Genomic DNA, 25,303 nt, shown 5'->3' on the forward strand with positions numbered 1-25,303 from the left:
CTTCCTGCTTACAAGTTTATGGATAGTCCAAGATTTACCTATGGCGCTAAAGTTAAGGCTAGACAATCTATTTTTCAGAAATGGCTTATTGGGAGTTAATTCCATATCGTTTCATAATAAAATTGAATTCTTGAAACATTGGCTTTCTGCTGGAAATACCATAACCCATAGGTGAAGCAGATGAGGTGACTAAAGTCAGTGCACTAGTGTTACAAACAAGGTTAGGTACTTTGTCTTTCTCTTACAAATAGGAATGGAAAATGAATTGCCTTTAGGATTACCACTGAAGTGACACGTGGCCTTGCTTGACAGGGCATCCAGTTTATTTATGACTTCTGTTTACAGTACTGATCTCTAGCTGAGAAGTAGCCTTTTATTCCCCCAAGAAGTGGCTGTATCACTGAGGAACAATACTAGGATGGCACCATCCTAAGGGTTTATTTCTAATTTACTCTTCCTTCGTTTTCTCTTCTCTGCCTTTGGCTAAAAGTCATATCTATGTCCCTAGCCTTTGTTCATGTAGTTTTCAGACATTTAATTTAGGGGGAGGATGATTGGAGGAGGCTCACTTGAGGAGAAGTGTGAAGTAGGCACTGAGAAACTAATTTATGTTGTTAGCATTTCCTAGCATGTTTTTTCTCTAAATTGGGTTGATATAGGCCAAACTCCGCTCACCACCTATGTTTGTAACTAAAGTTCTGTTGGAACACAACCGTGCCCATTCGTTTAGGTATTGCCTTGGCTACTTTTGCACTACAATGACAGTGCTGAGTATCTGAATATATGGCCCGCAAAGCCTCAAATACTTAGTGCTTGACTGAATAAGTTGAGCAACCTCAGTTCTAAATCAATATTAAATTATGTTTTGAAGGAAAGGTGTTTTAATGTAAGGCTGAATTATTATTAATTTACCATGTTTGAATGACTAATTTTCAGTGTTCAGAGTGAAGGTTGTGAGTTTGCTGTGAAAAAATGGTTGTTTATTCTTGACATTAAAATGAATTGAAAAGAAAGCTAATGAATATGTCCTCCAATTTTTAGGAACCAAATTTAATTAGCATGAATAATTTTGAAGATTGCAGTTTGTGTCCCACCATTCCCATTGAACATGGATTCCATAAACAATCTAAGTCTAATAATGTTGAAGAGACTGAAATACATTGGAAACTGATTCCAATTACAGGTAAGAACAAGTGTACTGGGAATTAGGTTCGCTTGGTTTTACTTAGGGACCAGTTTCATGAAAGGTTTCATCTTTTCTAGATTCCACTCGTGAGTGCTTTGTCTTACTTGGCTCCGACATCTGCAGTGTCTTATTTTGAGCAATATAATGTTTATTGAATGTTACTGTTCTTGGGCAGAATCAGCAAGTATCTGCAAAAAGCCCTATTAAAAATAGGGATTTAAAACATGCTTATTCTCTCTATGGAATTTAGCATGTAAACTTCCAAATGAAAATTGTTGGCAGAAATTGAGTTTCTAATAAGGTGAGGTAGACACAGAGATGCAGTGATGGTCTTTGGACAGCCAGTAAATGCTGTCTGCTCAAATTATAAGCTTCATTATAACAAGCTGTCATCAAAGAAGTGGTCATATTGAGGTTCATCTATTTAAAAGAAATTTGATTTCTTAGTATTGGATTATCTTGGCATAATTGGGTCATTGTGGAGAATGTCCTGAAATGCAAATATTCTGGGAAGCTTAATGAACCATGAGGTAAGAATAGTTTAGCAAATGTTGAAAGATCATTTTGCAGTATCCTAATTTCTCTGTGCAAACACATATATGAGCACATATGTACATAATTTTAATATTCTAAGTTCTTATTCATCTTTGTTAGCTAAGCATTTTTTGAAATATTTCAGGGCACATCTTTTCCATTTCTACACCTTTATTTAACCTTTAAAAGGGAAAAAAGTAGATTGATTTGTAACCTAGAAGCTACTGAGAATTACAAGGATTCTGAGAAGAATTTCTAAAACTTTGATGAATTTCCTTGGGCTTAGCACCATTCTCTACTTAGTACCTTACCAGAGAGGGTAAGAGGCCTAGAAATGATGGTAGAGAGGCAACTGTTTCTCATTTGGGAGCTGAAGGTGTCAGTTTCTCCCACTCAAACTTAACCTTTACAGTTAATTTCAGAACCATTTGAAGGCACAATATCTAGGTGTTGATATTCCATCATCACCTGAATAGAAAGGGAAGCAACTTCCCATTTCTGAATGAGCCTTCAGGATTATTTTAGGCAAAAGAAGGACTACTTGGATTTGTTAGCATTTGGGGTTGTCTCAAAGCTGCTTAATAGGTATCACCATATCTGAAGAGAGTCTACAAATCTAATGGATGCTTTCTGTCAGGAGGGGATGCAAGAAGCCCAGAAGACCAGCTGGGGAAACGTGGTGAAAAACAAATGCCAGGTGAGAAGGCTCCCTTTGCTTTTCCTCCCTCCCACTGTGCCCTTTTTCAGAATTGCTACTTGTATTTCTGGTCTTCTATCAATAGGGCATCAACCTAAGTTCTGCTAGTTACAGAAAATTTGGATTATATCATATTTATATCATTACTTGATTTCTATCAAATATTCTTATATAAATAATGTGTTCAAAGAAGTGACTACATATTCATAGAGATTACAGGTGTTTTCTTCACCTACAATCAATTCTATCTGATATGATGATTTGGGAATATTTTTCTTAATCCATTTCGGTAGGATATTTTATGTGAAGCAGTCTTTAAGTTTCTCTTAAATTTATACAAATACATGGAGGTGAAGCCATTTATCTTTAGGTACATTATTCCTAATCTTGAAATTTTTTTACCCAATTCTTCTAATTGTAAAGCTAATTTCTGCAGATAATTTAAATCAGAGATTAGGGAACTTTTGGATTCCAGAAACATTTACAGGTAGTAATGATTAGCTAGTTGCAATGGGTGCAACTAAAAGAGTCTTCCTTCTGTCTGAGCTCAGTCAATTCAACATCCCTGCATGGTCATAGGCTTTGTTTTTTTAGAGTTTGGTACTGGGTCTTTTTTACTTGTTTTCATTTTGTTGATCTTACTCTTTTAGAAATCTTAGCATGTTAAGCACCAAGCCTGTTTTGTCTTCCTTTCCGTTTCAATCACCAGTGACTGACATGGTGCTTAACTTGTTAAGTGGTTTTTGCGGGGGAAGGAAAGCTAAATGATTTTTGATTTTTAGTAGTTCTTTACAGTTATTCCTCTCTTTTGGAAATTAAAAAGACTTTTAGTTCAAGATTCTCTTGAAGAAAGCTATTATATTTCCTAGAAAAAGATGATCTAAATGTGTACATTTAGGTGATAACATTCAGATCAATGTGTAGAACACTTGCAGCACCTGAGGCTTGCTTTTGCATCTTCCTAGTTAGTGCTCTCCCTGCCCCTAGTAGTAACCACTAAATCTGACTTCTTTCATCATAGGTTAGTTTTACCTGTTCTTGAATTTAAGATATATGGAACCTACCTATCCTCTTGTTTTGGAGTCTTTCACTGAGTATTATGTGTGCGATTCACCCGTGTTTTGTGTCTATCAGTAATTCTTTCTCTTTAGGAGCAGGAGCTATCTTGTTTATGCTTCAAAATGCTTCATCAGCATCAGCAATCCTCTTATTTGGCATGCCATCTTCATATATTGTGATTGAAAGTACAAATATCTGAATACCACTCCCTTTTCACTTAAAAGTCAAAGTGTACTGCAATGCTTGAATAACAATAGAAAACATGCATTATTATGGATATTGACATGTTTCTTTTAAATAATTGAGGAAGACATTTTAAAAATGATAAAGTCAACCTACCAGTTAAAATCATATAGGGGAAATTTGTGCAAAATAAAATTAGGTAGTGATCATTTGCATTTTTTAAATGGATTTGGTTTAGAGTTTTTTTAATATGGAGAATTCCCCAGGTAGATTTAAGTTATATTTCTTTTCTTTTTTTTGTTTTTTTTGTTTTATTGCTTAAAGTATTACAAAGGGTATTACATATGTGTCCATTTTTCCCCCCCACCCTAGACAGTCCCTTAGCCTCCCCTATCCCCCAGTGTCTTATGCCCATTGGTTATGCTTATATGCATGCATACAAAGTCTTTGGTTGATCTCTTACCCCCTTACCTCCTGCCCCCCAACCCTCCCCGGCCTTCCCACTGCAGTTTGACAATCTGTTTGAGGCAGCTCTGCCTCTGTATCTATTATTGTTCAAAAGTTTATAATGGTCTCTAGGATAAAATGGACACATATGTAATACCCTTTGTAATACTTTAAGCAATAAATTAAAAAAAAAAAGTTTATAATGGTCTCTATTATCCATGAATGAGTGAGATCATGTGGTATTTTTCCTTCATTGACTGGCTTATTTCACTTAGCATAATGCTCTCCAGTTCCATCCATGCTGTTGCAAATGGTAAGAGTTCCTTCCTTTTTAGAGCAGCATAGTATTCCATCATGTAGATGTACCACAGTTTTCTAATCCATTCATCTACTGATGGGCACTTAGGCTGTTTCCAGATCTTAGCTATGGTGAATTGTGCTGCTATGAACATATGGGTGCATATATCCTTTCTGATTGGTGTTTCTGGTTTCTTGGGATATATTCCTAGAAGTGGGATCACAGGGTCAAATGGGAGTTCCATTTTCAGTTTTTTGAGGAAACTCCATACTGTCTTCCATAGTGGCTGCACCAGTCTGCATTCCCACCAGCAGTGCACAAGTGTTCCTTTTTCTCTACATCCTCTCCAGCACTTGTCGTTTGTTGAATTGTTGATGATAGCCATTCTGACAGGTGTGAGATGGCACCTCATTGTTGTTTTGATTTGCATCTCTCGGATGATTAGTGACTTTGAGCATGTTTTCATATGTCTCTTGGCTTTCTGAATGTCCTCTTTTGAAAGGTGTCTATTTAGGTCCTTTGCCCATTTTTTGATTGAATTGTTTATCTTCCTTTTGTTAAGTTGTATGAGTTCCCTATAAATTTTGGAGATTAGGCCCTTATCAGATATGACATTGGCAAATATATTTTCCCACACAGTGGGTTTTCTCGTTGTTTTGTTGATGGTTTCTTTTGCTGTGCAGAAGCTTTTTATTTTGATGTAGTCCCATTTGTTCATTTTCTCTTTAGTTTCAAGTGCCCTAGGAGCTGTATCAGTGAAGAAATTGCTTCGGCATATGTCTGAGATTTTGTTGCCTTTGGATTCTTCTAGAGTTTTTATGGTTTCCTGTCGTACATTTAAGTCCTTTATCCATTTTGAGTTTATTTTTGTGTATGGTGCAAGTTGGTGGTCTAGTTTCATTTTCTTGCATGTATCTGTCCAATTTTCCCAACACCATTTATTGAAGAGACTATCTTGGCTCCATTGTATGTTCTTGCCTCCTTTGTCAAATATTAATTGAGCATATTGGTTCGGGCCGTAAGTTATATTTCATCTTTTAAAAATTCCCTTTATTGATAGCCCTTCAAGAATAAGTTTATAGGTCTGAACTATAGCTATAGATTTTTAGGAGCAACTATTTCATTTAAAATAATATGTGATTCAGAAATTTTTAAATTACAGGTGGTCCTCAACCCATTTTTTTTGTGAGGTACAATTAAAAATCTTTTTATTTAACCAAATCAGGTATTTTGACATACATAATTGAAGAAGTACAAAAAATACTTCAAAAAGTATATCTTCCACTCCTAGCACAAACATTTTACATATGCACTAGACCCCATATTGAAACTTAAGAAGAATATTCAGTATTACTGAGTTATTTTCTGGAACTTGAATTTTCTGATTTATCAGTTTATACAGTTTTAATTCATACCATGGTATTGGATATTTTGCTCCCCTTCTCTTCCACCTACAAACCTGCTATGGTCTTCTTACCCTGCAGACTGGTACCTTTATAGCAGTTAATGGTTACAGTGGTTCATGGTAACCACTGGCGTTGATAGAGAAATGTCACAAGCTGACTGCTACTGAGGCTGTTTAAAACCTTTAGATAAGTATGAGTGTGGGAAAATAAAATCTGAATTTTGTGTAAAGAGGGCATGCTGCTACACCTAGGTGAATAGGGAATTCATTGTATCTTTAAAGTACTGTAGTTTTGAAAACTAGTACCTGGACTTTCTGATTTAGAGGCACCATTCCATATACTAGAATAGCAATTTGTTATGGAATGTTGGCTAAGATTTTTTAAAAATTAGTAATTTTTTAAAGGATAAAATTGTGTAGTATCAATCTTAAAGGCAAAGATCAGAAATTTTTTATTTTTCTAAAATATAATATTAAATGGTTGTTAAAGATCTTTTCCCCTTGTTTTTAAAAAGGGACTTGGGTACCTGTTTTGAAATGTAATTTCAAGAACATTTTGTTTGAATTTAGGATTTGTGGTCAGGGAGGGAATTATGATTGTATGGGTTGAACTAGTTGTTAAGAGTCAAAAGTTAAATAATTCTATTAGCATCAACTAGCTGAATGACATCTTTATTTTAAATGGGATATTAGCTATTGTGATTTCTCTAGAAATTATTTTGAAACAAAATAAAAATACTTAAAGCATTATCAAAAATGTTACTCTTTAATGCAGCTTTGAAATATGTTCTCTTCCTGTATTATTGAGCCTTTTTCCCCCTGATAAATTGAAGTTCCTAACATTGTAGGAAATCCATTAAGCAACTTCATAGGAGAGAATAATCTGGAAGCATAAAATTAATTATCCTACATCTTGAATGCATCTCTTAAGTTGGACATTATTCCCCCATCATTTTAGTTTGGCATTTTTTCAATTGTTTTACTCTCAAATTTTCATATCAAGACTATCCTAATATATAAAAAGCCAGGGGTGGTCACGACCGAAACAACCCGATGGATGACCAAACAGTAGTCTGTATGGGGCGACCAGGCTGGAAGGGGGGGCAGTGAGAGACGACCAAACGACTGAACAGCAGGCTGCATGGGGCAACCAGGCCGGCAGTGGGGTCAGGCAGGGGTGACCAGGCAGGCAGGGGCAGACAGTTAGGGGTGATCAGGCAAGCAGGCAGGTGAGCAGTTAGGAGCCAGTGGTCCAGGATTGTGAGAGGAATGTCCGAGGGGTCCCAGATTGGAGAGGGTGCAGGCTGGGCTGAGGGGACCGCCTCTCCTCCCTGCCTTCTCCCCCCCCGCCCCCCCCGCACAAATTTTGTGCACCAGGCCTCTAGTATTACAATAGTAGACATTACTTGGCAAAGAATATAGGGGTGGAGCAATCTATTGCAGCTGACTATCCTGATTAAAACATGTCTATTAAAGTCAGAAGGTAGGGAAGCAGAAATAACTTAACTTGTATTAATGCCAAATTGGCCCATTTCACACCATTATTTGTGATTTTTATTCTATCTTCCAATGTGTAATTAGTTCTAATGACCTTTTTTCCCCCTCAAGAAATGTTTGTTTTTTCAAATGTTATTTTTTTTCAATTACTCTTATAATAAAAAACTCTTCCTGTATAGGTATGAAATCACCAGAAGAACCACTGGTGTATCTGCCACCACAGGAGACCTTTCCTAACGACCCCCGGGTAGTAAGTAGACAGAGAAGTTCTGATTACCAGTTTCCATCCTCTCCATTTACAGACACACTAAAGGGCACCACTGAGGAGGACGTGTTAACAGGTCAGGTGATGACAGTGGAGGAGCAGTGTGTGCCAGCAGCAGAGCCGCCTGCAGTGAACGAAACCACAGAGAGGACAGTGTTAGGAGAATACAATCTCTTTTCTAGGAAGATAGAAGAGATTTTGAAGCAAAAGAATGTTTCATATGTCAGTAGAATTCCCACACCTATCTTTTCAACACAAGAGAAGATGAAACGACTTTCTGAGTTCATGTATTCTAAGACTTCCAAAACTGGTGTACAGGAGTTTGTAGATGGCTTGCATGAGAAACTAAATTCTATTATTATCAAAGCATCAGCCAAGGGTGGGAATTTGCCACCAGTCAGTCATAATGGTTCTGGTACTAAGATAGCATTGAATCCTCTAGGAAGAAATGTCATACCAGTTTCCTCAAGTGACTTCAGTAAACACCTTGAACCACTTTGTAGTGATACTTTGAAAGACACCAACTCTAATGAGCAGCATTCTTCTTCAACTTTGGGTTTAACTGAAGTAGAAGTGAACCAGCCACACCATGCCACAGAGCTAATGGTGACTTCTGATCATACTGTACCTGATGATACTGCTCAGGAACCAGAAGAAAAAGAAACAAAATCACCCAGTGATGTAGACATTTCTGCCCAGCCAGCTCTTTCAAATTTTATAAGCAAGTTAGAACCTGAAGTATTTAACAGTTTGGTTAAAATCATGAAAGATGTCCAGAGAAATACTGTGAAATTTTACATTCATGAAGAAGAAGAGAGCATGCTCTGTAAAGAAATAAAGGTAACTAAAAGAGAAGTTTATAGTCATGTTGTATGAACTTGTCATGTTGGGTTTGACCTCTATAAAGAATTATTTTGTTTTTTTAAATATATTTTCATAATTTAATGCAGAATGGAATGAAAGACTAAGTTCAACTAAACTGAAACCCTGTGATGTAAATATCTTAGAATTTAGATTATTGTTTAAAGACTGTTGTTACATACTGCAAATACCTTTAAATTGTTCAAAGATTTTAAATATTTCATACTTGGGTTTTTAATGACAGGGGAGGAAAGATACAGAGGGGAAAAGGAAATTGTCATTATATACCCCATGGGTTTTATCAATCAAATAAAAAAATAAAACTGTCCAGTAATAACCTAATGATAATATATTTTGGTGTTTCTTGATACCTGATTATGTCAGGTTCCCTATAGCCTTTATTGATAAAAAAACAAAACAAAAAACTATGATCCTGAAAGACTCCCCAGTCATGAAAGAGTCTTCACTGCAAGATATGTTTTTTTTCTACTGAAGCTACAGAGTAGATGGGATTTTTGGTTTTAAAAAAACAACAACACATGTATTTGTGTGTGTATAGGGTTAGACATAGGTCTATAATATTTGTAATAATGGGTGTGTAAATTAAATATCCAAACAGTTCTATGGGTTTAATATTAAGCAATTAGAATTCACTAAACTGTAGGATTTTAATTTCTTAAGGGAATGCCTTAGGTTTTAAATATGTGCTCCCAATTATGGAATTTATTTGCCATGATGAATTTCTGATTGTTTTGTAAGAGGAAGCAGAAGAAACTATAAATCAGTGGCTTATAAACCTAGAGTGGCCCAGAAACTCCATGCTGCTGCTATGTCCTGAGCCTTTGTCAATTTGGGGATCTCCTATTGATGTCAGCATGCTTCATGTGGTGTGCCCAGGAGAACAGAGCATGGAAATGAAAGAGAGTGCTCGGTGTGTCTTTAATTCCTGGTGGTTTCTTGGGAGGATGCAACCAGACTTATTAGGAATTCAATTCCTTGGTTGCATTTTGCCTTGTATGATTGAACATAGAGCTTTTCGATTTTTTCCCACTGCCAGCAACATGTGCCCAAGCACGGTATACTCTTTGGGCCATAACTGCGTGTTGGTGTGGGGCTAGATGGGAACCCTGGGCCTAGTGTACTCAGCATTACTCCACCTCCCCCCACCACAATTGAAACTGATTATAACACATAGGAAATGCTTTTAATTCATTCTGGCATGGATTAAGTCATATTTCTGTTGTTTAGGGGAGGTAAAGCTCTGATTTACAAATCTGATAGGAAATCAGATTGGAACTTTAATTCTTTTAATCAATATCCATTGGAATATTTCTGGGAAAAATGTTACAAGGAATGAAAACTGTGAATAAAGGGTTAAGTTTCCTAAAGATTTCTGGAGTCAACCTGATTTGTTATTGTACAGTAAAACCTCGATATAAAGGACTAATTAGGGTGAGGGGGTGTCTGTTAAAGCCAAAAGTCCGTTATATAATAAAGTAGGTTTTCCGAATGCGTATGTTAAGAAATTGATAAATTAGTTTACCTGTTTTTTTAAAATATTTTATTTATTTTTTACAGAGAGGAAGGGAAGAGGGATAGAGAGTTAGAAACATTGTTGAGAGAGAAACATCGATCAGCTGCCTCCTGCACACTCCCTACTGGGGATGTGCCCGCAACCAAGGTACATGCCCTTGACCCGAATCGAACCTGGGACCTTTCAGTCCGCAGGCCGACGCTCTATCCACTGAGCCAAACTGGTTACGGCAAGTTAACCTGTTTTTACTTAGACACATTTGTGTAATTAAAATTAACTATATGTGAAACGTTTAATTTCACAGAAATGTTTTCTATTACAGCAATTTAAAATTTATACCGAATAGGTCTAGTAAATGCTTGCATTCACTAGTCACCGAGAATAAACAAATGCACATTACTGGGGCATGGCGTAGCGCACCTCAGAACATCGACTGGCATGTGTTGAAACTGCTGCAGAAAGTCACGCTACGTGACAACAGATCATTTGCTGAACACTGTTTATGAGCAGTGACTTGGATTTAAATATGTATACTGTAGTTGTAGATACGTAATATCTATGTTGGTGAAATTACCAGTGTTTTTTTCCAACATAGGCCTATTCGCTAAGTTTGTTTAAAATAACAATGAATTAATAACAAAAAAATAACCTGTTAATTTAATTATAGGCAAATCTTGGTTCAAAGCATTTTAAAATTAACAGGGTGTTAATTTTCACATGACAATACAGACTGAAAAATTTGTCCGTTAAATCCAAAATCCATTAAATCGAGGGTTTACTGTATACATTAAAATGAACTGTCATTTAAAGTTCTTAATGTAAAAAGACCAAAAATTATAAGCAGGCCTGATAGTAATTTATCTTTTTATTACCTGACCGTAAGCTGCTCTCAGATCTGCCCAGAAGCTTTACAGGTTAAATCAAAACCAAACTGTTTCGATCTACTTTAGTTTGGGGCTCCATAGAAACAGCCCCTTTGGGTGTGATACAAAGAGCAGTAGACTGGTTGTGAGGTAAGCTGGGTTTAGATTTATGCTAACTAGCCTGCCAACCTTGAGAATATGAATTTGCTCCTGTGTCTGTGAAATGAGGAATGTGACTTCCAGGATCCTGCAGTTTGCTTCAGAGTTCAGGAGTCCTCCAGCAAGCAAAGGGAGCTCTGCCTGAACCTACTGCCTTGTGTCCTTTGAAAGGTAGTAGTACCATGTCATCGGCATGGAGGGAGGTATTAGATGGGAGTCTATTTTGCTCGAAGGTGTAAACTGGACAGGCATGACTAATTATAGTATGAATACCATTGTACGTCCTGAAGCTCCTTATGAAAGATTTTGGGAATGTTGTGAATTAAATGAGCTACAGTGGTCAGAAAAGGGGTTTGTAACTCTGAAGGAGGGAGTATACCAATAACATGGCTGCAGATAACCAAGGGCCTGCTTTGAAAGAAAAGGAAAATGGGAGTGAGGAAATGGTTAATGATTGGACTCTGGGTTGCCCAGAATAAGTAGTGGAGCTGGGTTAAGAACCTGGGCTAATCCATTGTTTGTACACTGGCATTTACTTAGCTTTGATTGCATAGCACTGTAACATGTGACTGTGACCATTCAAGCTCTGAGCTTTAGATTCAGTAAGAGCAGACTTGATGATCACTGCGGCCCTTGGATCTAGCTTAAGTTTATCAGTTTATTTTGCAGTTCTGTTAAATGGATGCTTGCAAAAGAGCTTTGTAATGTTGATTTAGTTTTCTTTTCTTAACAGGAATATCTTATCAAGTTAGGCAATACAGAATGTCATCCAGAACAGTTTTTGGAAAGAAGATCAAAATTAGATAAACTATTAATTATTATTCAAAATGAAGACATTGCAGGCTTCATCCACAAGGTACATTAAGTCAAATTTATCACTTATTTTGGTTACAAAAACATCCTTATTATAGAATCTTACTGCCTTTGAAACTAAAACTGTTTATTTTAAAAATATCCTCATAAGCTTTAGAGGAGATAAAACTTGAGGTTTGGATATTTAGGGCTTGAGTCCTAAACAACCCTTCTGTGAATCAGCTTGTGAGATTCAAGTCTGTCCCCCTGCAAAATTTTAAATGGCAGCACATCACAGGCCTTCTATGTCACTCAAGTCTGCTGACTCTCTTTATATTGTTGTCCTCTCTTCATTTGTATGTCCCAGGTAAAACCCAATTTTACCCCCTTTGCCAAACTGGCCGTTATCCCTTGGATTTGGAGGTATCCCATTTAGCCCTTTTTTTTTTAATTCTTTATTGGTTAAGGTATTACATATATGTCCTTATGCCCTCATTGTTCCCCCACCCCCCACTGGTGCCCTCACCCCCCTAGTGTCTGTATCCATTAGTTATGCTTATGTGCATGCATACCCATTTAGTCTTTTGAGCCTCTCTCAAGTCCTGCTGCCCTTTGAAGCCTTTCCTAACTGTTCAGTATGTAGGTTCTTGCTGTCATTTGAATTCTGATTGTACTCACAGGGCCAGACAAGTTAGCATTTTTAATTGTGTTTCAGATCTATTGTGCCTTTTCCTTAGAGTGTTCTCTAGTCATGGTAGGTACCCATTACATAAATCTTGGTTTATATATTTGGAAATAATGTTGGGAATATTATTTTGTGCTTGGCTTAGGTTAGTCATGGTGCATTTTGTTAAGGCTTCTCTTGTAGGTTACTTCACACTAGGGTCAGTTCATTCCCTTGTCTGTCCTTATTTCTGTTTTTATTTTGCTACTTAAATAGGTACCTGGCCTGGTGACTTTAAAGAAGCTCCCTTGTGTTAGTTTTGCTGGTGTTGATAGTCTGGATGATGTTAAAAATCATACATACAATGAATTATTTATATCTGGAGGTTTTATTGTGTCCGATGAATCCATTCTAAATCCAGAAGTTATCACAATTGGTAAGATTTATGCATTCTTTTGAGCATGTAACTTCTGTCTTTCCTAAGTTTTTCTCAATAATGACTCACATTTGTTTATGTATTATCCATTCAGCCAATCACAGATAACTAGTACATTTCCATTCATTTTCTTGAGCTTTTTACCTCAAATTCCTCATTCTTAGTCTTTACAAATAATTTCCTCTAAATTTGATCTAACCAAGCAAGGCTCTCTACTGCACTTGGATTACTTCTGGTTTATTGTTATCAACATGTTCTTTTTTATAATGTGTAGATGTGATGTTCTTAGATCTAAAAGAGAATATAAAAATGTGTCTTTAGAGGTGAGGGAGGGAAAGAAAATACTACTTAGGAATGTAGGTGTTTCTAAACAATATCACCAGACACTTCTTTTGTAATTAAGTTTGGATGATTGTAATTTATTGAATTTAAAATCAACTTCATTATCTCTAACAGAGAACCTTAAAAATTTTTTGACATTCCTCGAAGAACTTAGTACTCCAGAAGGAAAATGGCAATGGAAAGTCCACTGTAAATTTCAGAAAAAACTTAAGGAACTGGGAAGGTAAGATTTCAAAAAAAACTATATGATGGTTGTTGACTTAACATTTTGTGCATGTGGATGTTGACAAAATTTCTTTCTGAATTTCTGTGTTTATAGATTATGGATGCTGTTCAGTTTTTCCTTAACCAGCCATAAGGGAATGTGATACTAAATTATTCTAGCCTATTTGCAAGTGATACTGTTTAGGTAGAAGTTTGCTTTTAGTTCTAGTTATGTATATAGGTAAAATTGGTTTAATCTTTGCTACTTGGGGGTTTTGAATAATAATCAAAATGAAATAATCAGTAGTCTTTATTGTTTTTACTGAAGTGTGTATGCTAACTAAATCAGGCTTTCTCCCATTTGAGGGTTACCTTAGGCTGATAATTTAATAACAGCTCACTTAACTGAGACAAGGATTGGTCTCAACATGATATGGGGATTTGTGATCAGGACATTCACTTATGTCCTAATCACCTACATGGCCAGAAGTCACTTTTCAAAGTGTGAACCTTGGAGCAACAATCACTTCGGGAGGCTCCACAAACAATTATGTAATCAGATGAGTTTGGGATCCTGTATCTTACTACTAGAGAGTCCATACAATGTATTCACATATGTAAGGATCTGACCAACTCTGTAGTTAAGAATTCTGTTTTACATTTTGTCAACCAGCATTTCTTAAACTTAGACCACAAAATATTTCTAATATTTATTGATATTCCATGGTACACACTTAGGGAAATTTATGCTTAAATAATTTTAAAGTATTTAACTTTTGATAGTAATTTTTTTTTTCTTTTAATCCTCACCTGAGAATACTTAATTTCACAGATTTTAGAGGGAGAGAAACGGGGAGGGCGGGGACGGGGGGAGAGAAACATGGATTGGTTGGCTGCCATATGTGGTCCAACCAGAGATCAAACCCACAGCCTAGGCATGTGACCTGACCAATTGAACCTGCAACCTTTTTGGTGTAGGAGACAACATGCCAACTAACTGAAGCCACCCAGCCTGGCGGTAGTAATTCACGTTTTAAAAGCTTGTTTTACCTTCAAATCTTATCTTTACATAACAGATAGCAGTACCTCATGAGGCCCAAAGTTCTAACTTGTACAAAGTTAATACCATCCTGTTCCTGACAGTAGTCAGTCTTTTGTACTACTTATTGTTCATTTATTTTTTTTGTTACCCATTTATGCCTTCACTAAAGTTCTAAATTGGGGAAAATAAAAACTGTAAATTCGTTACTTAATAAGTGACTGGTTGGGATTTTAGTCTACACTGAATAGCTGGCCCTCAAGCTTTGCCTGCAGAGAAAGCCCCTGAACTTTACATGTGGTTTGCACAATTGCTGCTCTCTTCCCTAAGAAGCACCCCTTTATCAGGCAGTGGGCTAAGCAATGCAGTTGTCATTAGTTGCCTCAAGTTAGAGATTATAGTTTTAATTTGAAGCAGAAACTTCCACAGTAAATTTTAGGAGATACTGAACTACTTAATTTCACAGGTTGAATGCTAAAGCTCTAAGTCTGTTGACGCTTCTGAATGTCTATCAGAAGAAACATCTGGTTGAAATTTTGTCTTACCACAATTGTGATTCACAAACACGAAATGCTCCAGAATTGGACTGCCTTATCAGACTTCAGGCGCAGAATATACAGCAACGACACATAGTCTTTTTAACAGGTAAGCAGTGGTCTTCAGCTTTCTGCTAGTAATATAAGAATGTAGATGAAAGGATTTTGTGGGGCCATAGTGGGTATTGATTGCTAAGCTATGATTCTGATAAGGGTGGTGGAAAGAATTTTAGGAGGGCTGGGAGGAGGCATCATTTGTCCATGCACATTTTTAAGTATTTTACACTCAGAACATTTTCTTTTTAATTTAGAAAAGAATATCCAGATGCCCTCCAGTTATACAGATAGCGGAATAGTAGTTGCATCTGCTGAAGCTTTTATGCAAAACTTTAAAAATCTCGTGGGCTATCACAACTCAGTCACAGAAGAAAACCTTCCACTGCTTGGTGCTAATGAGACTCTTGAGTCGCAGTCAGGTAATGTTTTAGTCGTTTTCCTTTTCTTTAAGGCAGACAGAAAAAGAGGAATGGTTTCACTCTTTTCATATGATGAGATGCCTATTTTGAAACCACTCACACCACAGGTAAACAGCTTCAGGGAAGTGTTTCAATGAATTTATCATTTTTAGTATACACAAAATCTCATTTATTATACAGTAGTCAATACAAGCTGTTCGTTTCTGTGGACTACACACTATAAAGTAGGCATTTTCTCTTTGAGGTATTGTAAGCTTTATTGGCTGCTGTTGTCAGCGAAGGGGTTATATTTTTTAAAAGGACACCAGAAGTGGGGATTTGGCATTGGGGTACTAAATATCCCCAGGTGTACAAAGTAATTTAATACAAAGTAGTAGGGATATCCATAGCTTTAGTCTTTCATGCCATTAATGGCCTCTGCTTTGGTTCCAGGTTTTATGTAAAAGATGCCTTTTTGTTTTTGATGAAAAGCAGAGATCATTTGATAGAGCTAACCAGTTTAGTAATCCAGTGAAGCTAGATGTCAGAATTTTTATTTTGTATTTGTCTTGTCAAATACTGAATTACCGTATAACTTTAGATGCTGTTTTGACATTAACCCCTTTGGAGCTGGGAGTTGGGATTTCCCAACATTAAACGTGAACACATTTCGCAGAAGCTTTTAGCATCGGATTATCTGGACATTCACACCTAGTGTGAGTGTTGTGACTAAGTGAACTTGTGGCAGAAGACCAAGATTTAAGGGATTGTGGACTTGCAGACCCTGACGCATTATATTGTGTGAGTAGTGTATAATTTTAAAATTTAAATTGTGTATTTCAATAGAGTAGGACTTTTTGTTTTTTAAATGTAGCTCTTTTAGAAAACGATGAAAAGGATGAAGAGGATATGTCTCTGGATTCAGGGGATGAAATCTCAAAAATAGAAGTGTACAGCAGTTCAGAAATATTGGCGAAAGAGACCAAAGGATCACGTGGAACAGATCAAAATAAGAATATTCAAATTGAGTTGCAATCGTCTCTTGACGTGCAAAAAAGTTTATTAGAAGATAAGACTTATCAAATTGATTCTGAAGAGAGAGCTTCTGTTGTTGCAAGCTCTGAAGGACAGAACAACAATTCAGCTGAACAGGATTCATATAGCAACTTTCAGGTTTATCAAAATCAATTAAATATGTCCCATCAGTGTAGTCATTTTAATGTTCTCACTCACCAGACATTTTTGGGAACACCATATGCCCTTTCATCGAGTCAGTCTCAAGAAAGTGAAAATTACTTTTTATCTGCTTATACTGAAAGCTTGGGGGAAAAATGATTTTGCAGGCCATCTTCAAAAGAGAAATAATTACAGTTAACTTTTTTTTACATAGGTTGTTAATGGACTTTTTTTCTGTTTCTTAAAAGTGAATTAACAATTTATATTTCATTCTTTAAGCAAGAGGTTTCTGTCCTTTCTCAAATGTTTTTCCCCCTCTTATTTAAATCATGATGGCCTGTTACAGTTAAAGCATATGAAAATTGAAATAAATATATATATATATTTTTAACATATATTGTACTTGAATTATCTCATGTTGGCACTTTTTAAGTTTTATGTTTGTATGTTATCTGTACTTTGGCTTCAAATTGAAGTCTTTTATATATTAAACAAGGTGTTTGCAAAAGGATAGTGAACAGCAATGGCTTTCCTCTATTGTTAGATGATACCAACTACTTTTGCTGAAATGATGTATCAACTATTGTATTTATTTTCACTTAAGCTTTTGTATAGTGTTTTTACACAGGTATAAGCCAGTGATACTAATATTTACAGGATTTTGGCTCAATACCTCAAGATTTATCTAACAATTCCGTTTCATTTTTAGATTATAAACTATGTACATAAGACTTAGGCCTTAATACCAGGCAGCATTATTTTTTATCTTCTGGCATGTTGCTAAAATTCTGGTCAACCTATTATTTTAGAGTACTTGGTAATTATTTCCAGTGCTTATGTGACCCTTGACTTACCCTAATTCAATTTCAAAAAATAGGTTTATTAAAGGCACTGGACAATTTGGAACAAACCCTTTGCCTATAAATTTATAAACTGGTAGTCTTAGAAAAGAAGTATCTTTTTGAGGTGGTAAGTACTTTAATGCTAGATTAAAATAACTTTTTAAATTCACAGATAATGTGGTGGAGACAAATTTTAAACCCACAGCTATTGCCAATAACTGCCTCCCCATTACTAATGCAAACTTGTGAAAGTTGGGATCTATTAAACCAGACTTTTCCTTTGGCACTTCAAAAGAAGACCTTTAAATGTTTTATAGAGCAAAATACATAGGTATTTAAAAAGTGTGGAACAAAATTGTCTATTAACAGATTACAGACTCCAGGCTGTGTTAAGGTAAGTAGGAATGTGTTTTTATAGGACTTAATACCCAGATTGTGACAGAGCAGAAAAGTGTTTTATTGTTAAAAAATTATTATGTATACATATACAGCATTTTACTACAGAATATACAAATTTTAAATAAGCATTTAAAAATAAATCTATTTGAAAAAATACAGTTAAGCAACGAGGACATTTTATAATTTGGAAGACAAATGTGAAGGATTTGATTTTCTATCTTGAAAATGAAGAACTAAAGTTATCTTCTTGATTGGCAGCTAAAGGCATGAGATTAGTTTCCAACTCCCTTTGCTTCTGGAGAAGGCCCTGAAATCACATCAATATGTTAGTAAGGTGTGTAGCTATTACAATATTTGAAGATTATATTTTTAGTATAGAAACAAATAGGGATGACTTTATTCTTAAAGTCAATATATTTATGGGGCTGAAATTCCCCCCTTTCTGTCCGCCAAATGCTCTAGTGCAGTGATGGCGAACCTATGACACGCGTGTCAGAGGTGACACGTGAACTCTTTTGGTTGATTTTTCTTTGTTAAATGGCATTTAAATATATAAAATAAATATCAAAAAATTTCTATACGTGACATAGCACCAGAGTTAAGTTAGGGTTTTTTCAAAATGCTGACACGCCGAGCTCAAAAGGTTCGCCATCACTGCCTAGTGTTTATCTTGCCTGCACTAACATTAGTGCTAATACAAAACCCTGCTGAAATAATATGGGGATGAATGTGTACATCATATTCCTTCATCCTGACCTTTCTCCACAAAGTTGTGTTAGGTAAAAAATCTAAATCTGTATGAAACCAAACAAAACAGTTTTCTTCATAATCCTGTGTTAGTAAGGATTATTTTCTAGGTCTACAGAAAGAACTAGTAAGCAATACTTGAATCACCAATTTGCAATGCAAGAGGCATTGCTGATAAATGACTTAACATGGAAAAAGGCATTCCTAAAATGGCAGTGTATTTTCCCCAAATACAAAAGGCACACTGTGAATCAAAACAGCAGAAAAAATTTTGTGAGCCTTTTTTTTTTTTTTAAAGCTAACTGATGGAGAAAAATTATAGGCTTAAATAGTGATTTTTATTTTTACCTAAGAAAGATTAAAATTCACAGTAATTGGTCTGGGATAAAAAGTAGTCTGAGTAAGGTTATACATATAATTTCATATTGCATTCTATTCTTTGGGACTTGTGTCAATGTTCAATTCTAAACACTGCCAACACATCCACTTTTTAAAAGTGTGAACTGCATTTCTAAGAATCTCTTATACCATAATTGTATATTTATTTTCTGCCTTTGGTTTTAGGGCCTTATTGATTGGTCATGTCTTACAATGTATGAATTTGTTTTTCATTCAATAAAAATGTCTTAATATTTGAACTGTATCATTATTTGATGCTGGAAATTCTTAAAGCATGGCTAAGTGAAGCAAACTGAAAGTTGTTTCAATTCAAGAATAACATATATAGGGTGGGGCTAAAGTAGTTTTACAGTTCTTATAGAAAATAATACAAAAATATAGACTATAAACCTACTTTTTCTCCATCCCTGTAGATAATGATTTTTAACGGATGCAGTCACATAAATCATGTAACCAACCTGGCATTTGGTAAAACAGTCATCCCAACACAGCCAGACACAGAAAAGTCACATCCACACTTGATAAAAGTTCATACCTGTCTCAGTTCTGATAGTCCCTTTAGGATTGCTTGCTGTCTATCCCTGTTTTTCACCAAGTTAGGATTAAGAAGTGGGTCCCTGTCCAAGTCAGATAGCTGTCGTTCTTGGTCACAATCTAAAGCCAGATGAAAATGACAAAAACATTTCTATGATATATATAGCACTATGCTATAATATATTCTAAGGATTCATAATGAATTTATATCCTAGGAAAGCACCAAGCAAAATTCAATAATGGACCTCAAAAAACTTGGGCAAACCTTAAGATACTTTCTAGGATAGGAATACCAATTTTGAATTTACAATTAAAGGGGAGAATACTTACTATGTGGATTTTGATACTGAGGATCCTGGGTTAGAGGCCTAGACAATGGCGCATCTGGATCAAGGTAATAGATCTCATTGGTTCGAACATAGGGAATAAAATGAGATGGTTCAGAAATCCTGGGTGATAACTCTGTTTGATTGCCTCCTGAGATCAGATCCTCTCTTTCGTAATTACTCTTTTTCAGTGTCTGTTGAGTTCTGTTTTTCATCACAGGAACTGGTGGTGATTGACACCTGTATTTTTCAAAAAAAAAAAGCATAAGGACCAATGTAAATTGTATATTTCAGATTAACCATACCTAATCTTTATTACATTTCAATTTAGCCTAAATGTACTTATAACACCTTTAGAAACAGAACGGGATTAATTTGAGTTGTTAATAGTACTTGCTAAAGATATGTATACTCTCCTGGAGGTGGAGTGGGATAGGGATTAAACTACTAGATCCTAGGGGTCAACACTAGGTTATTTAATTCTAATGTATCTCAATTCATCATAAAGTAATATACTTACATCTGACCTAAACTTGCTGTTAGAGCCACATTCTGAGACAACTCTGAACCAGCTATTTCTTACATACAGACATAAAAATTCTAAGTTATAAATCTCTCATTGGTTAACTGAATTTTTCATTATTCACACCAGTCATTTCTTCCCTCCCCCCACACAATCCAAGCAGAATGTCTTAGATTGACACTTGTTTACATACCTAAACCCAATCCAACTTAGCCTTCAAAATCTAGGTAATTTTAAATGCCAGCTACCCTTTCCCTTAAACCCTATTCCTCACCTCAAAATCACACTTTCCTGTTTCTGTCTTCAAATACATATATACTTGACCTCACCTATATTTTGAGCAAATATGTTGTATCTCTTGTACCACATACACAGTACTAACTATGGAAATCAATCTATTCATAACATACCTTTCTTTGCTGAAATAATTAATTTTCAGAGGTTCTTCTTCCTAAAAGATGGATAAATGCAGAAAATAGTAATAGTATTTGCATGTTTCCACAATACTTTGTGTTTATTTGTTGAAAAAAATCTAAGGATAATATTTGGATAAAAGATACTAGATGGACTTTGAAATTTTCCAGAGTCAGAACCAATCCATTATTTTCTGATTTTATAAATTATCCTCTGTCTATATGGATCATAAGTTCTGAATGGGTATTTGAATAAAGAACAGCTTTAATCTATATAAGGTTTAAGGGTAAACTTTTTCTATAAAGGACCGGATAGTAAACACTTGCCTTTCTAGGCCATGTGATCTCTGTTTCAACTACTATAAATAGCAGCTGTTGTGTGAAGCCAGCCAAAGTAATACATAAAAGAATAAGCATAGCTGTGTATCAACAATTTTATTTACAAAAGCTGGCAGCAGGATGGATTTGCCCATGGGCCATAGTTTGCCATCCCCCAGTGTAAACCAACTCCAGTTCAGACATAGAAACAGCCTTGTGAAAACATGCATGTGGGGAACTGTGTTTTCAATCTAGAACATCAGTACATGTTCTTAAATATATTTTAAGATAGAAGAGCTTTCTTTACCTTTTTGACTAAATGCCACCTGAACTTTGGCTCTGTGTCTTGATGAGATGAATGAAGAACTGGTGAAGTGCCTCTGTTTTGAGAGAGGTTTCCAGGATTATTTCTTTCTACTAAATGTAGCAGTTCCATTTGCCTTCTTACTTTTTTTTCTTCTCTCTGCTTTTGAAGCTGTTTAGGGTACTTTCCTGATGCTGGAATATACCCTTTGAGTGGTTTATTTATATTCCATTCAGGTCTTTTAGAACATTTCTTCATATGTTTTGTTTGTTTCTCTGTTCTTGTGAACTGACTACACTGGTCATTACACCAACTGTTTTCTTTTTCTAAGTTGGCTCCTTTATTCTGACTTCTTAGTTCTTGTTTTTTCTGAGTGTTAAACTGTTCATTAAATTCTGCAGGAATCTCGGGAGATGAACAATGTATAATTTCCCTTTCCATTACTGATCCACACTGTGATTCTGCGCTGGTGAATATTGCAATATTTAAGTCATCTGAAAAAAGAGCTTAATATGATTCTTAAAATTGTGGTTAAAATATACCTAACAAGATTTACCATTTTAAAATTAATAATTGTTGTATTACTGCCTCCTAAAATGTTTTTCTTAAAATTCTTAAAACACATTCTATACCCATTAAATATCTCCCCATTCCTCCCACTTCAGAGTCCCTGGCAACCACCATTCTACTTGTTTCTATGAATTTTATTACTAAGTGCCTCATGTAAGTAGTCACACAGTATTTGTCTTTTTGTGACTGGCTATTTTTCACTTAGCATAATGTCCTCAAAGTTTATCCATGTTGTAGAATGTGTCAGAATTTCTTCCCTTTTTAAGGCTCAATAATACACTGTACACCACATTTGTTTATCCACTCATTTGTCAAGGGACACATAGGTTGTTTCCATTGTTAATAACACTGCTATGAATATGGGTGTCCAAATATCTTTTAGAGATCTTACTTTCCAGTTCTTGCAGGTATAAAAGAATTCCTAGATCACATGATTTTCTGTATGCACCATTTTACATTCCCACCAATAATGCACAAGGGTTCCAATTTCCTCCATTAAACCATTTTAAAAAATCTATTTTTATTGATTTTAGAGAGGAAGGAAAAAGGAGATAGAAACATCAATGATGAGAAAGAATTAATGATCGGCTTCCTCCTTCCACACTGGGAATCAAACCGTGACCACCTGGTTCATAGGTCAAAACTCAACCACTGAGCCTGTGGCTGAGCTTTTAAACCATTAAGTGTACAGTTCAGTGGCATCAAGCACACCTTCAATGCCACACAATTTTAGAAACTTTCAACACCCCAAACAGAAACCCTGTACCCACTAAGCAGAATCTCCCATTTCATACACTCTCCCAGCCCCAGCAAGCTCCACTCCACTTTCCGTCTCTAAATTTGTTCACCCACCCTAGGATTCTCAAACAAGTGGATCATCTATGCCAGGGGTGGGCAATCTTTTTTCTGCCAAGGGCCATTTGGATAATTATAACATTCGTAGGCCATACAAATAATCAACTTAAAAATTAGTCTGCTATATTTGGTCAAACATGTAATTAACTCATCCCTAATGCCTTGGCAAGGCTTTATACAATCTGCAGGCCGGATGTTCCCCACTCTTGATTATGTTATACTATATATCAGAACTTCGTATGATTCATTCGTAGCATCACATAATATAGACCGTTTTCTTTTAGACCATATTTTTTAAACAAAACCCCACAGGATTGTCTTGGCTTTCACTTGAATATATAAACACCATATGTAATACCATCTTATATACTTAAGTATACTTCTGAGAGAAAGTCTACATTTTTTTCTATCAACGGTAACTGACAAACTTTTCATCAAAAGCAATGTAAAAAATATCTTGTGAGGTGAAGTTTTCTTGGTTTGAAATTAGCAAAGTACATAAAAATAAAAGGATCTGGAAAATATCCTTCAGTTTTCATTCCAGAGGAACTGGGGGAAAAGAACTCCTCTCTTGGAACCAAATTTTTAGGGAAATGTTGTTGTTGATATAAAGTCACGTTGCATTTCATGTTCTTTTACCATTCATATGCCATAAGCATCTATAGACTCAAGTGATGGGCATTTTTAAATTCAAAATAGTGTGGCAGTTAACCAGTTTAAGTTCTTATCTCATATCTCACGTACCATTGTGCTTTCCCTGCAGATCATTGCTGAATCACATACAACCTTTCACTTTTTTCCATTCTAAAAAACAGGAAAAGTTTCACCACTCAAGAAAAAGAGATACTGAAAATTTTCTCTCTCTCTCTCTCTCTCTCTCTCTCTCTCTCTCTCTCTCTCTCTCTCTATATATATATATATATATATATATATATGGCTAAGTTACCTATTGTATGTCTGTCTGACTGGTACATATGACGTGCAATGGCAATTTAAAAATAAATGTTGACTCGTGTGTGTGCGATACATATAAAGCACTCGCTGGTGCCAATCTAGACAGAGTAGGAATATTCCTACCTGAACAAGTTTTCGGACATGGTCAGTTATAATGTTGCTTTCTCTCAAGTTCGAACAGCGTGTGACATTAAAGTTGTAAATACTTCATCACAAGGGAAATTAGTCAAGCACTCAAAGTGTTTTTACTCTTAATGTGGTATACAGGGAGATATTAGAATAAGTTTAATCACTTTATCAGTCATTGTTTTTATCAATGTTTTTATATCATGTCTTTGTTATTATAATGTTGTTTATCAATTTATTATTTTCATATATATTTTACTAATTTTCTTTCATCTCTGACATTCTATTATAGAGAAAGGGCGAATAGTGATATTAAAATATTTCTTCTAATTAATTTCCTTTCAGTGTGCAAGAATCTGTGCACCGGGCCACTAGTTAAATTTTAATATTCAGTGATGTGCTCAGCTAGCACAGCGGTACTATATAAACAATTGAACAACCACCTTGCAAAGACTTTAACTTATGATTAGAATTTTAAATTTACAAGTAACTAAAGGGTTCTTTATTCTGTTCCATTGACCTATGTGTCTGATAACAAAATGACTAATGAGAAGGTAGCACACAGATACAGAGTAGGTTTCCTGGACAAAAGAATGATTCATGTCCTAGGTGGGACAGTACAAGATTTCATCATACCACTCAGAATGGCATGCAATTAAAAATGTATTGTTTCTTTCTGGAATTTTTCATATAAAATTTTTGCACCACAGTTAATCAAAGTTAACAGAACGTAAAGTGAATATGTGGATAAGGGAGGACTTTAAGAGACTCACTTCAGATGTAAAGACACACACAAACTAAAAGTAAAGAGATGATAAAAGAAGGACATTATATAATGATAAAAAGGTCAATCAAACAAGAGGATATAATGCATAAATATTTATGTACCCATAAATATATGAAGCAATTATTAACAGACATAAAGGGGGAAATAGCAATGTAATAATAGATGTTAATACCCCCACTTACATCAGAAAATCAATAAGAAAATATTGACCATACATGAAATGTTACACCAGATGTAATTCACAGATATATACAAAACAGCCTAACCAAAAGCAACAGAATGCACATTTTTCTTGAGTGCACACAGAATATTATCCAGGATAGATCATGCGTAAGAACACAAAACAGGTCAATAAATTTTTGAAGACTGAAATAATACCAAACACTGTTTTCCAACCACAATAGTATGAAACTAAAAATGAATTAGAAGGAAACTGAAAAATCACAAACATGTGGATATTAAACAACATGCCACTCAATAACCAATGGGTCAAAGAGGAAATCAAAAAAATTTCAAAAAATGCCCTAAGACAAAATGGAAATACAACAACCGAAAGTTATGAGATGTAGTAACA

The 25,303-nt window shown here is 35.4% G+C and overlaps 2 protein-coding genes across 2 annotated transcripts in view; one reads left to right on the forward strand and one right to left on the reverse strand.

Moving 5' to 3' along the window:
- Positions 1-16,990, forward strand: part of TASOR (transcription activation suppressor) — a 61,862-nt gene extending 44,872 nt beyond the window's left edge. Inside the window, exons 17-25 of the mRNA XM_081105971.1 lie at positions 1,042-1,183; positions 2,358-2,417; positions 7,486-8,411; positions 11,722-11,844; positions 12,721-12,880; positions 13,337-13,445; positions 14,932-15,110; positions 15,313-15,477; positions 16,058-16,990. Coding sequence (XP_080962097.1) covers positions 1,042-1,183; positions 2,358-2,417; positions 7,486-8,411; positions 11,722-11,844; positions 12,721-12,880; positions 13,337-13,445; positions 14,932-15,110; positions 15,313-15,477; positions 16,058-16,113 — 1,920 coding nt within the window. The 3' untranslated portion in view covers positions 16,114-16,990. The remainder of the gene's footprint in view (positions 1-1,041; positions 1,184-2,357; positions 2,418-7,485; positions 8,412-11,721; positions 11,845-12,720; positions 12,881-13,336; positions 13,446-14,931; positions 15,111-15,312; positions 15,478-16,057) is intronic.
- A 923-nt stretch (positions 16,991-17,913) lies between these two features.
- CCDC66 (coiled-coil domain containing 66) overlaps positions 17,914-25,303 on the reverse strand; it is a 72,297-nt gene continuing 64,907 nt past the window's right edge. The window contains exons 15-19 of the mRNA XM_081105972.1: positions 21,441-21,931; positions 20,813-20,853; positions 19,884-20,119; positions 19,555-19,673; positions 17,914-18,180 (exon numbers count right to left, since the gene is read on the reverse strand). Of these exons, the coding sequence (XP_080962098.1) occupies positions 18,088-18,180; positions 19,555-19,673; positions 19,884-20,119; positions 20,813-20,853; positions 21,441-21,931 (980 nt within the window). The 3' untranslated portion in view covers positions 17,914-18,087. The remainder of the gene's footprint in view (positions 18,181-19,554; positions 19,674-19,883; positions 20,120-20,812; positions 20,854-21,440; positions 21,932-25,303) is intronic.

The sequence above is a fragment of the Myotis nattereri genome (genome assembly GCF_964212035.1).
Source record: "Myotis nattereri genome assembly, chromosome: 14".
Lineage (NCBI taxonomy): Eukaryota > Metazoa > Chordata > Mammalia > Chiroptera > Vespertilionidae > Myotis > Myotis nattereri.